Source organism: Clupea harengus, chromosome 6 (assembly GCF_900700415.2).
Source record: "Clupea harengus chromosome 6, Ch_v2.0.2, whole genome shotgun sequence".
Classification (NCBI taxonomy): Eukaryota; Metazoa; Chordata; class Actinopteri; order Clupeiformes; family Clupeidae; genus Clupea; species Clupea harengus.
In genome coordinates, this window is record NC_045157.1 from 12,497,308 (window position 1) to 12,508,460 (window position 11,153).

General features: G+C 44.5%; 1 protein-coding gene across 1 annotated transcript; it reads right to left on the reverse strand.

The window, feature by feature from the left end:
* Nucleotides 1–4,152: 4,152 nt before the first annotated feature.
* On the reverse strand, nucleotides 4,153–10,945 carry rhcga (Rh family, C glycoprotein a). The gene is made up of 11 exons (XM_012836557.3): nucleotides 10,600–10,945; nucleotides 9,581–9,773; nucleotides 8,870–9,020; nucleotides 8,421–8,568; nucleotides 8,140–8,306; nucleotides 7,710–7,847; nucleotides 6,998–7,134; nucleotides 6,504–6,628; nucleotides 5,906–5,979; nucleotides 5,659–5,732; nucleotides 4,153–5,179 (listed from the first exon to the last, which is right to left on the reverse strand). Exons 1-11 carry the CDS (start codon nucleotides 10,823–10,825, stop codon nucleotides 5,146–5,148), a joined length of 1,467 nt encoding a protein of 488 aa, XP_012692011.1. The 5' UTR covers nucleotides 10,826–10,945; the 3' UTR covers nucleotides 4,153–5,145.
* Between the last annotated feature and the right edge of the window lie 208 nt (nucleotides 10,946–11,153).

Genomic DNA, 11,153 nt, shown 5'->3' on the forward strand with positions numbered 1-11,153 from the left:
ATCTTAGATTCTTAGGTTGAGGTCTTACTCACAGTGGTCCTTAAAACAGACAGTGAAATGTTCTGGCTTTGCTTAGCTTATATGTCCTGAAGGATGCAAGCCCTGTGGCCAAATAGAGAGACTGGAACCAGGGGTGATACAGGCTTGTGTTCGCCTGGAGGGATTAGGAAATGACCTCATTAGGCCAGGGGATAGTTACCCGCCAAATGAGACCATCCTAAAACAAAGACTTATCAGAAATGACCTGGAAAGGATGAAAAACAGGATAGGCCAAGTTACAGTACTTATATATTCTCTCTCTCTCTCTCTCTCTCTCTCTCTCTCGCTTGCTTATGCTCTCTATGCTTCCTTTGTCTGTCTCTGTCATTCTCACCCAAAAACAAATAAGAGGTGGCATAGTACAACCGTGCGTAACACAACTGGACATCATCTCTGACTTATCAGTTGATATTACAGCTGAAATAGCAAATACTCTTAAAATTCAGTGTCACTGGAATTGGTGAATCCCATCTTCGCCACAAACGGTCTCTGACAGCAAAATTTTTTTGTTTCCAGCTTTCCCCTCTCTTCTCACGTTTATCTCACCTTTGACCTTAACCCTTCAACACTTTTCTCGACACCCAATCTGCCCCTCAGCTCAACCTGCCCGTCTGCGGGAGTGACTGGCTGAAAAGGCAGATATAATCAAGTCTCCAATTAGGCCCCACAATGGACCATCACCCTCCCGCTCCGTCTCTCGCTCACTCACTCCCACTCTTCTCTATCTCCAGGCGGCACACCAATGCAGGTGGATCGTCTAATTGGATGAGCCTCATTCGGGTCTCTTCTCACCCCTTCCCCTTTTCTTGCCTCTCCTGCCATCGAGCCTTTCACACCCATTTCCATGCCTCTCTCTCTCTCTCTCTCTCTCTCTCTCTCTCTCTCTCTCTCTCTCTCTCTCTCTCTTTCGGTTCCTCTGTCATCCAAAACAAGCACCCTTCTGATCCATACATTTACCCACAACTACCTCTATATACATGGGGGACACTCTCCTCATTGTCTGAGGGGGGTTGAGGTCGTGGTCCCTGGCGCCACACCCTTTAACCTCCAGCACATGGATGAATGTGACCAAAAAAGACAAAAGAAAATGCTGCTTGATTGAGATTTAACAAGGCCAATAACCACTAAGGATGTATGAATAACTCATGAAGAAAACAGCGACGATGAGAGGAGGGAGGGAACAAAACAAACAAAACGGTGAAAGAGAGAAACTAGTAAGGCTCGCTTTAAAAAGACACCACACAATTAACATAACAAGGCCTAGCAGGTTTGCCTGTTAGTGAGAAGGAAAAAGTTTAATGGTGCTGAGTGTTCCTCCTCAGTGAGGCATTCTATAGAGCATGAGGTGGAGGCCTGGATCTAAGAAGCTCTCTCAGGTTAGCTGATAGGACCATGATAATTGGGTTGCCCATCACAGATAACTAGATTCAAGTCTCTCGTCTTTGATAACGATGATGACTAAACAAGGAATCAAATCCAACCTGCAAGCAATTTCAAACATGATTTGATGCTCCTCACATTCGGTTTACATCCAGCTGTGGACAATTACAGTCACTGCAGAAGTGAAAAAATAATCTGAATCCAAATAATGGTCTCTATTTCGGTTTCATATATGAAGACCATACTTCAAAACCAAGTCACAGTGTCCGCTGGGAAAATTACATCTTTTTGAACAAGACCATATCTGAGGCCTTGTCTGTTCACAGATGTAGTCTACAGAAGAGACGTCTTTTTTTTTGGGTGGAGAATGTGACCTCTTCCCAGATGCATTGCTCTCAAGCCAATCAGGTCTCTAAAGTGATATAACTACCAGGTCAGGGGGTGGGGGACGACACCACCTTTCTCCCAGTCTCTCTCCCTCCCCACCTATTATTCTGGCTCAACAACAGGCCAATTTGTCCGTGAGGCCCAGTGCCTGTCTTCCCTGCTGGGGTATTTAGCTCCTCTCCTGCTCCTCAATGGCAGGTAATGATTAGGGGAGACTTCAATCTCCATCCTACCACCACTACCCCCACTCTCAGAAAAACCCAGACCCCCTCCTCCCACCTTTCTTCCCCAATGCAAAGTCCCTTCATCCCGGCGATCTTTAATCTGATTACAGACCTTCTAGAGCTTTTCAGACGAGGCCGGCCTCCCAGGACAATGGCGGGCCGAGTGGCTTCACATGCTGCCTCTGAGCTATGTGATCCAAGTGAGGAACTCCCTCTCTTTCTTGTTTCCTCTCTCTCCCTCCCTCCCTCCCTCCACCACTCCACCACTCCTCCCTCTCTCTTTCAGGTCAGACTATAGCCAGCGTCTGCCCACCTGCCTGCTCTCCCCACACAAGAGATTACAGGAGGACATCTCTGTTACAGCAGCACGCCTCGAGCCCCGCAGTGCACAAGACACACACACACGGACACACAAACACACACACACACACACACATACACACACTGACATATCAACACACATACAGACCTACAAGAACATGCACACACAGGCACACACACACATCTTTGCTTGATCAAGCCAGGAGATGTTTCACCTAAACTCTCTGATTTGCTCTTTCTATCTCACCCTTTTTCATCCTTTTCAAGTTCTTCCACAATTGTTCATGTATCCAAGCTGGACTAGTTAGCTACCTCTCACTCGCACTCTTTCACTGTTTACCTCTCTCCCCCTTTCCCCCCCGACCCATGGGAAAACCGTGGAAAATGGAGGGGGGGGGGGGGTTGTGTCACTCCACCCCCACCCCTACCCCCCTGCTGTCCATCTAATTTGTACCTTGTAATCCCTTAAACCTGAGCAAACGATTGAGCTCCTCCTCCTCCTCTTCCTCCTCCCTCTCTTTTCCTCTGTCCTCCTCCTCTTGTTTCCCCAGGTCTTTCCTTTGCTTTGCTTTAAGGACCTTTAGAAGACTGCAGATGAGCCTGCCTTGGAGCAGAATGAAATGAAACAGTAGTTTCACAAGACGTTGTGAAAACATTCATTTGAAAATTCGATCAGAAGATGCTTCCTCGGGAAGCAGTAAGGAATAGCAGTAAACGGTGTGAATACTTCAACTTTAACTTCAAAAAATGGTTTTCCTGAATGTCATAGCATTCAAAAAGCCATATATATATATACACAAAAAACACTGAACTGATTATTATTATTTCTGAAACCATGAATTTCATCGCCACTAAACCATTAAATGTCCCTCATCGCCTCACAATGGACAATCGGCCCTTGAGTGTCCCCAGAGGTTTGCTTCATCTCTAGTGTGTGTTTAAAGTTCATTAACTGCCACGGTGATTGATCAGGAAGAGAGACCCAGCTGACCTCTACCCATCAGCATGAGAAAGAACAGATCAGAGGGGAGGACACAAGTCTGACCCCTCACAAATGACCACATCCTCACGGCCTCGCAAAGCAGCTCGTCCAGCCCCTCGACCCGTCCTTAATCAGCCAGGGCAGCAGCCTCTCCACACGGTCACAGTGCAGCCATCAACTGGCATACGCAGGCAGACTGTGGAGGGAGTCGCCCACCTCAGCAAGATTAGACTGAACAATGTTTGAGATCTCTGAGTTTTCAAAAGGGAAATAAAAAGTCATGGGTTGTCCTAAGCGCCTTTGGGTTTTAGAAGTGCAGCAGGTTGCTTTGGTCTGTCAGCGAGCTTTAATTTGTGAGACCTTTGACCCCCGCATGTCGGACCCTCTGTGTGTGTGCAGTGCGTGTCCCAAGGGGCCATACATGGCCATTTATAATGGATTCGATAATGAGTTTGCTATTTTAAATTTGTTTATTCAGCACTATTCACTTCTGTTTATATTTTGTTATGCTAGCTTTAGGTCTACATATGTGCCCTCTGCATCTACACAACCTATCTTCGATTCGCCCAGATGATTACATAGAAATCTGTGTTATGCTTTTGCTGGTCCCAACTACAAAAAAAATTCGCCATCGATATCAGTTGCCATTTAGCCTCCTAGTAGCCTACACATGTTTTTTTATTTAACACCCAGTAGCCTATTTAAGTTCTGATATAGATATTTGCGAAAATCGGTAGCTTACATGGGCCAACTGTCGATTTCTTCATTCAAACTGTTTTCTATTGACGTGGGATTTTTCATGAAGTAATTTCAGAAGGCTTTAATTCACATCTTTAATGAATATATTTCATCACGAACATCTAGTAACACGTTTCCATTCATATTCCTTAAATACACGTACATTATTTTCACAAAACAACAATATACAAAAGCCTACAAAGAAGGCTACATTCACAGATATGAAAATAAAAATGCATTTGAATATTTTTAAGTTCTATTAAACTAATAATAAAGGGCTAAATACATAGAAAGAATCCATTCGAAGCTTGAGCACAGCATTAAAAGCTGGTAGAAAATCGTGTCTCTAAATCACACGACTGGTGATCTAGGAGTCAGAGGAAGTCAAATTTCCGAGATAGTTTTGACAGGCAGCCATTAAATACTGAATGAGATAGATATAGGCTAGCAGCCTACAGGGTTCGCTGTGCACAAAAAAAAAAACCTTCATTAAACATCAGCCAATGCCAGGCTTTTCACCATCGTCTCAGGAAAAAAGCAGAATCAAGAGTAGTTAAAGTATGGTTACAAGCTCTGAGAGTTGGTTAAAAGACTTTAAAAGTCATTTAAAGAATAAATCATTTCGATAAGACATACACAATTCGTATTGTAAGCTAGGCCTAGAGAATATTTTAAAATGGACATTGTCCTTAAACCAGCTGAAAAGTAAATACTGGCCTATGGCAATTAGCATAGTTAAAGTACGTCAACAAGTCAAATCAACAAGTTTTGTCAACTGCTGTTCCCAGTTTCCAGGCTACCTAGCATGTGATCAAAGCCACTATGAGGTAGGTACCGAAGTGCAACTCAGAACGAGCGCAGATGTTTGCATTTCACCCTCCACAACTAAAGCATATCACTGGTTCAAATTGTATCATAATCACTCATTTAGTTAACAGAAACGTCCATACAAATTATTACTGAGATAAGTCAAGGAGACTGGAGTCCTTGTCCGCTGTTGTGCTTTTCTTCCTTTGGAGATAAACTATTATCTGTGGGGTTTTGGCCCGCTGTAGGATCATGGACAGTAGTTTACTAACTTTGCTCCACGGAGAAGTTGGACTCAGACCTGAAATACAACAATAAATATAAACAAAATTAATAGTTGTATGTGTGTAAAGGGTGTTAGTAAAAACTATAATTTATTTGTAAAAAAAAAAAGCTATTCAAGTTTTGAGCACAGCAACACACATTGGAGTGTACCAATTTTTCTGTTGACATGGGGTATTCAAAAACATGTAGGCGATTTGAAATAATAAGTTAGGCCAACTGAGGTTCCAGTGTCGTCTGCAGCAGAGCATTTTCTAGATAGTTATGTACGGTGGAGGGTGCCACCCTGCGGCGTGTTTAAGGCATTACGTTTTTAAGGTTTTTGTTACGCCCTGCAACGGAATATCGTTCATTACATTGGTATTGTACACGTTTTATCATAGGTAGGCTATGTGCTGTCTGATATTTACTATTGGGGCAATCAGACTAACCATGGTGTCTTTCTTTGAAATATAATTGATGGTAGGCTGAGGTAATAGTACTTCATTGTGGACTTACATGTCAGGGTTTTTGGTCACCATGTGGTTGTTGTACTCCAGAATAGGAGGAATGCTTTCTTCATCCTCGGGAAGCTGTAAAAACATAAAATTTAGAGGAGTTTTGTTTATAAAGGCCTATTAATTCCTCGATCATATATCATAATGTCGGCCCAAGACAGGGTCTCATGATTTTTTATTCTTGTATAATACTGCCATCTGGCGGTCAAATGGGAAGGGCAGCACTGAAAATCGGGTCAAGATCTTACCTCCCAGTAAACTTCGTCATCGTAGCAGTTATCGTCTTCAGGATCTCCCCAGATAGGGAACCTCAGGATTGTACCTGTGGATGAGGATAAGAGACTGAGTTGAAAAAGACTTCCTTGGTTAAATTGCATCTGTAGATTAACTCTGCGAATTGTTCCTTCAGGATTGTAGGTTAATTACTCATGCTTAAACGAAAACTTTCCAAGTAAGTATTACTCAATTAATAGCCTTGCCAAAACTCCTAACAGCCCAGTAGACAGGATGTCATACAGAACATGTCTGTGGCTTATGACACAATAGGACACTGCAACTGACGACAGCCAAATAAATCACATCTGGTTTGTTCACTTCCTTTGAACACTTGCTCACTTCCAATAGCAATAGCAAAAGAGATTACCAGTCCTTACGTTGAAACAACAATGTTTTTTTCTAAAAGTGTGCTAAACACTTATATATTCCTACCCCTGATTTTATACTGGTTTGACAACAGTGACTTTTTCAAGCATTTGACCTCAAAGACTTGCACAGTCAGTTGTTTTAAGTTTCTTGCTCAAATTTGCTTCTGGTTATTCTGGTTTCTCATCGTTGGTCTCCACTCACCTACTAGGGCACCACCGCCTATTCCGAAGACGATGGAGACGCACAAGCCTGCCGCCTGGTGGCCACCCTGACTCCCAACTGTTCTGTTCACGAAGTCACCCTCAAAGTCAAATGTGTTAATCAATCTAGGTGAATGAGGCAAAGAGAGAGAGAGAGAGAGAGAGAATGAGGGGAGAGAAAGGAAGAGGGAAAGAAATAAAGAATTAGACTATGGGAAGTCAGAATCTTCAATATAATGTTCTAGTTTATTGTGTCTGTAAGTGTCTTTCTCTACTGGAATGTTTCTGTTGCAGTAAGAGTTTTGAAAGACTATTTTAAGAATGTGGTTGACATTTACGCCATGTCTTGTGTGCTAAGGCTAACTGTTGCATTCTGCTCGCACGGATTACCCAGAAGTGTGGTTGTGCAACAGCAGCAGTAACTAACATTGGTCGTGGCACTGTGGGGCTCCAGGCCAACGCACTCCTGGTTAGTCAGTGTGTTTTGAGACTTACCCCTCTTTGCCATAGACGTCCACTGTGGCTGCAGCGGCAGTGATGGCGCCCACCACCCCCCCGATGACTCCAGGCATGGCGTGCAGGTTGTGTACTCCACACGTGTCCTGAATCTTCAGGACCCTCTCCATGAAAGGCTACAACAGTCATACAAAAGAATGTTGAACCCAAAGAAATACTACACCCAATTCAATTATTATCATCTGTATTTGTGTATTAAACATATATTTACAGTTGTATAAATGTACTAATATACATTGTGCTAAGGAAGTGTTATCAGTCTGTTATCAATGACTTTAGTTGTGTTTGAGTTCTTCTTGGCAAAGGCAAAGAAGGAAACCCAACCTCAAACATTCAGGCTGAGATCCTGTGCTAGCTCTCGGCGAGACGCGTTTGTTTTTTACTTCATTTTCCCTGCCTGAGGCATCTCCCATACATTTGTGTGGTTCAGCAACAACATTAGCTATAGCATGCGTCTGAACCTCATCCCCTGAAACTCCACGTCAAACTGAAAATCACCCAGACTTGCTTGGGCTGTGTTTTGCTCCTCTGCAGTGGAAGGAAGGAAGTATCAGCTGTTGTCTGCTGTCCATGTCCCATGCTAACATTCTGTGGCTAATTATTTAAGGGGTTTCCATGTTCCAGACATGACTTGTCTGATTCATGACTTGTACGAGTGTGCAAATGGTGAGAGGGGGCTGACAGTACTCACCGACAAAACCAGGTAGCCTAGCGTGGAGAGGATTCCACAGCAGAAACCAACAATCAGTGAGCCATAGGGCTGGATCATGAACTCCGCAGCTGTTCCCATGGCAACTCCCCCAGCCAGGGTAGCATTCTGGATGTGCACCTGAGAGATAGAGCGACATCGTAAGTCATAAGTAATTGCCAATGGCCACGGAAACTATGTCTCCCTTTTGGTTTACAGTTACCCCGGGAGACCACCTGTGTCTCTAGCATTGGGAGACATGTACTACCTCACGGGGAACGCACGCATACAGTAAATTGAGGCTGTAGCTTGTATTGGACACAGCAGTGGGTAAAACATGTAGATCTGTACTGTAAGTCATTTTGGATAAAAGCATCCATTAAATGAACACATGTAAATGTGGATGGGACAGAGGAGGGGTGGGTGAGTTTACCATGTCAAGCTTTCCTCGCTTGGCAGAGAGGCTGGAGATGGCGTACGTGGTGAGCACAGTGGAGGCCAGCGCCAGGTAGGTGTTGATGGCTGCCCTGTGCTGTCCATCTCCGTGGTCGGTGATGGCGGAGTTGAAACTGGGCCAGAACATCCAGAGGAAGAGGGTGCCTGAGAGGAGAGAAACACACAGTTTTGTGAGGTCATAGTGGCCATAGTACTGCTGGTACAGTGATGTCACAGGGTCATTCACAGGGTCTCCTAGGGATCCTCATGGCCACTCACCAATCATGGCGAAGACATCAGAGTGGTAGACGGAACCATTCAGGCGTTTGCTCTGGTGGAGGTTTGGTCGATAGAGGACCCAAGAGATTGCCAGACCGTAGTAGCCTCCGAACGTGTGAATGACCATGGAGCCGCCGGCATCCCTGGCCTGTGCAGAGAATGGTGTTATTTGTTGTTGCTGTAGTTAATGATCAGCTGAAGAAAGCACTTGTGTGTAAAGTTTCACATTTCAAAGGACACTAGAGATTACAACAGAGACTGCTTGACATCTGTGTGGAGTGTTGCCCTGTTGAGGTGATGTGCTATTGCGATATTTTAATGTATCCGGAAATCCTTTAAACTGTCACGTTAGGGGTGTGGTAACATTGTTTGACTATTCCGTGACGCACTGTTCAAACTTTTAAGCCTAGTTTCCCTGTAAACCCTCCCTAGTTTCCCAGTAAACTTACGTGAATGAGATCCAGGATGATGTACTCCTCCACAGCAAAGAGGGTGACCCCAAACAACGTGAGGACCAGCAGCTGGACTGGGCTGACTTTCCCCAGGACGGCCCCATACGCAATTAGGCAGCCGGCCACACAGAAATCTGCATTGATCAAGCTGGACAGAGGGGGGAAAAAGACACCGAAAATGCATCTGAGTTCACATGCGGGAGAGAAGAGATAGAGTCACACTCTGTCATGCATGTCCAAAAAAACCAGTTGAGCCAGATCATCATGTGAAAGTTCTTGGCTCTTGGAGTTCAGCAACAAATAGTTTGACAGGTCACATATTATGACTTATGGCAGCTGGAGTTATGCAATCCTTTGAGACAGATCACTCTGCCAAAGTGCAAAGACTCTGTCAAAAGTGCAAGTCAGACCCCAAAACAACCGGCCGCATCCTTTCACAGACACACCCATATGATATGATCTGCACTACATGATAGTGTAGTTAGTGTGGAGTGATAGACACTACGTGATTATGATCACAACGAATCTTGCAAAATAAAGTCCCAGAAGTAGTGGGGCAGTGATAATAAAATGGTAATAGTTGTGATTCACTCTCCTTTTCCTACAAGCCATCGATGACATAAAGGCATCTTGGCTTGACCGTTTTGTTTGTGCTTTAAAAAGAAAATGTGGTTGCAAGGGCTTAAGGGGTGCTGTGCCGTCTCTTACCTTTCGACACCAATGTAGATCTTTCCTGTCTCTGGGTCAAGCGAGTGGAACCACCCCTGCATGAGCAAAGCCCATTGGATCCCGAAGGCGGCGACAAGGAAGTTGAAGCCAACGGCACCGAAGCTGTAGCGCTTTAGAAACGTCATGAGGAAACCGAAGCCCACAAAGATCATCACGTGCACATCCTGAAAGCCTGGGGGGAGAGGACGAGGCGGAGGAGGGAGGGACACAGATAAAACAATCATTAAAGTATAGCTGTTTACACTCATTTCATTGGTGATCTTGCACCTACATCTGCTGCAGCAGTCGAAGGAATGCGCACCATAATAAATATTAAGAGCATAAACTGTGTTGATTCTGGATGGTGAGGAAAAAGTGATATCTGTTGTAAAATCTGTTGAGATATATAACCATTGTGACAGAGCAGACTGGACTATTGGAGGTTTATTGTTATGTACCCAAGTGTCATGCACCTTCAGCTTGACACTCATCACAAGAACAGGATGTCAAATGACTGCAAAGCTGAGATCAAACGTGCAATATTATCGGATTATTTCACTTAATATGATTGCAAAACACCATTCCCTCATGTGTGCTAAAGACATTGTGTCACAATATCTGCGTCCATTAATGCATAACAGTAGGCCTACTCTTTAAGTAGGCTTTAAGTGATATCTGGGTACATTAATGCATAACAGTAGGCCTACTCTTTAAGTAGGCTTTAAGTGATAGGCATAGGAATAGGAAGAAGGACTCTGTGTTTATGTTCACTTGTATAAATGATTACCCTATCGAGGACGTTACTACATTTTCACTGCACAAAAGAATATTTAGGCCGCGTGTCATTATATCTGTGTAGACAAACAGTCCCGCATCGGACTCGAACTGGCAACCTCGTGCACGGGAGGAAGTGGGCGTCCTTGCATGGAGGCTAAAAAACCTGAATTTATTTATCACTCTATTAATAGATACTATACTAACTACACTACAAAAATAATATAACAGTGGTTGAAACTTACTTGGATATCTGAAGTAGAAGTCGTTCTCCAGATCACTGGTTATATTTGCCTCTCTCCTGTGCTCTACCCAGTGAGTGTCTGACTCCTCGTCGTAGCGGATGAAGACTCCAAACAGGATGATCATGGCAGTCTGCCAAACAAAGCAGACAGCCGGCAGACTAATCCGAATGTTGGTGTTCTTCGGCCGGCAGAAGTAGTCCCGAAAGCCCTGGGCAACGTTCCCCATCGTGGCCTCGGTCTATAGCTGGGAGGACAGTGAGGCTGGAGAAGGTTCTTCTCCAGGGGTGCGGATGGCTCTGATAGATGCCTGAGAGTCACCTGAGAGTCACCTGGGAGCACACTGCACACCTGGACGTGATGCTCTATGCTTTATGGCTTGAGGTGGAGGCGTGTCAAGACAAACTGCCCCTTCTCTGCCCCTCCCCGTGCCCTGCCCTCTGGGAGAGAGTGAAGGAAAGGGAGGGAGCAAAAGGAACATGGGGTGGGTAAGAAAAAAAAAATGCAAACTGGTTTGGGTTTTAGTGATCTGGGGAGAGAACCGGGACGTATTTTGA